At 48.4% G+C, this 1,369-nt stretch overlaps 1 protein-coding gene across 1 annotated transcript in view; it reads left to right on the top strand.

Annotated features, from left to right (window-relative positions):
• Positions 1–339: 339 nt before the first annotated feature.
• LOC101847259 (proton-coupled amino acid transporter 1) overlaps positions 340–1,369 on the top strand; it is a gene marked incomplete at its 3' end in the record, with an annotated part of 15,767 nt that continues 14,737 nt past the window's right edge. Inside the window, 1 exon segment of the mRNA XM_035969564.1 lies at positions 340–1,228. Coding sequence (XP_035825457.1) covers positions 1,011–1,228 — 218 coding nt within the window.

Genomic DNA, 1,369 nt, shown 5'->3' with positions numbered 1-1,369 from the left:
AGATTCTATTAAAAGAACCGCCACAGTTCGAGATTTAGCCCACACTCGGCGGCCATATTTGATCCCCACCGCGGCGTACTGCTCGTGGCGCCGCGAAGAGAGAGAGGAGGCTCCATTAGTTCTAAACTCCTTGCTTTTGCCCAAAGTAACGAGACATTTCTTTGGTAACAAACGAGGGAGGGAATTCTAACAGCGACCCCAAAAAGTCGCGCTCGCCCACAGACAAAGTGGTGGCTCTTGATTGAAAGTGGCTTATTGGGTCAAGTGCAAGGGGGGACGTAAAATTTACGATTGGCCTACTCTTCTTATCTCTCTTTTTTTTCTCTCTTTCAATTCGTTTTCCAGAAACACCACTCACGCACCATTCGTCGCCCGTGGATGTTGCCGATGTCGGAGAAGTTAGTCGTTCCAACCAAACCAAGACAAGACTGAGTACTGACACAACGACCTCCCCTCCCCCTCCACCCCCCACACACACCACCACCACCACGGCATGTGTGTTTCATTACTGCACTAGGCTAGGCTACTAATGTGTCACTAACTGGTGACTGCCATCAGGACGTTTTGGAGACGCTACACACAAGACGTTGTGTTAGTATTACAGAGCAGCCTGCCAACGATTGTCTTGAAAGTGTGAGACTTACATAAATAAAGGAGACGGGGATTTCAATTGTGTGAAGTAGTGTTGAATCTGTTCCTCCTAAAAATCGACTTGGATGGAAAAAGAGAAAAGAAAAAGTAATAATAGATCTAGATCTAGTATCAGTATCTGTGGTCTCAGGAAAGGTGTTTAGAATATGGATTTTCGTGTTGCCTCTGTCAGCGTGTGTGACTATTATGCCTAGCCGAAGCCGAATATGAACATCATAAACCGGACTGCTTTTGCAGAGTTTTAGTTTTAGTAAAAGTGTGGGTTTTTTTTTCACGGCAGTTGCAACACAAATAGGTCTTCACATCAGTGACGTCAGACTGTTTAGATCACGTGACCAGGTGGTAGCAATGCCAGGAAGATGGTGGCTACACTCACAGGAATATCTGCGGAAGAAAAACTGACGTCAGAGACAGGCGGTGACGTCACGGCGAGGTATGGGACTGTGGAGAGGAACGGACGAGTGGGGCAGGAGGAGGAGGAGGAGTGTCGGAAGGAGGGAGGAGACGGGAGGAGAAATGTGGTCGTGGATACAGAACAGGCGGAGCTTATTGGTGGAGGGGAGGAGAGGACCCTTACGTGAGTATATGGGGGAAGGGGTAGGGGAGGGAGAAGGAGGGAGGGAGGGGGAAGGAGAGGACTTTTACGTGAGTATATGGGGGAGGGAGAAAAAGAAAAAAGAGGGAACGAGAGAGGAAGAAGGAAAGAGAGAGAGAGATA

Source organism: Aplysia californica, unplaced genomic scaffold (assembly GCF_000002075.1).
Source record: "Aplysia californica isolate F4 #8 unplaced genomic scaffold, AplCal3.0 scaffold00156, whole genome shotgun sequence".
Classification (NCBI taxonomy): Eukaryota; Metazoa; Mollusca; class Gastropoda; order Aplysiida; family Aplysiidae; genus Aplysia; species Aplysia californica.
Note: the sequence above shows the minus strand (reverse complement) of the source record. Positions and strands in the feature narration are given on the sequence as shown.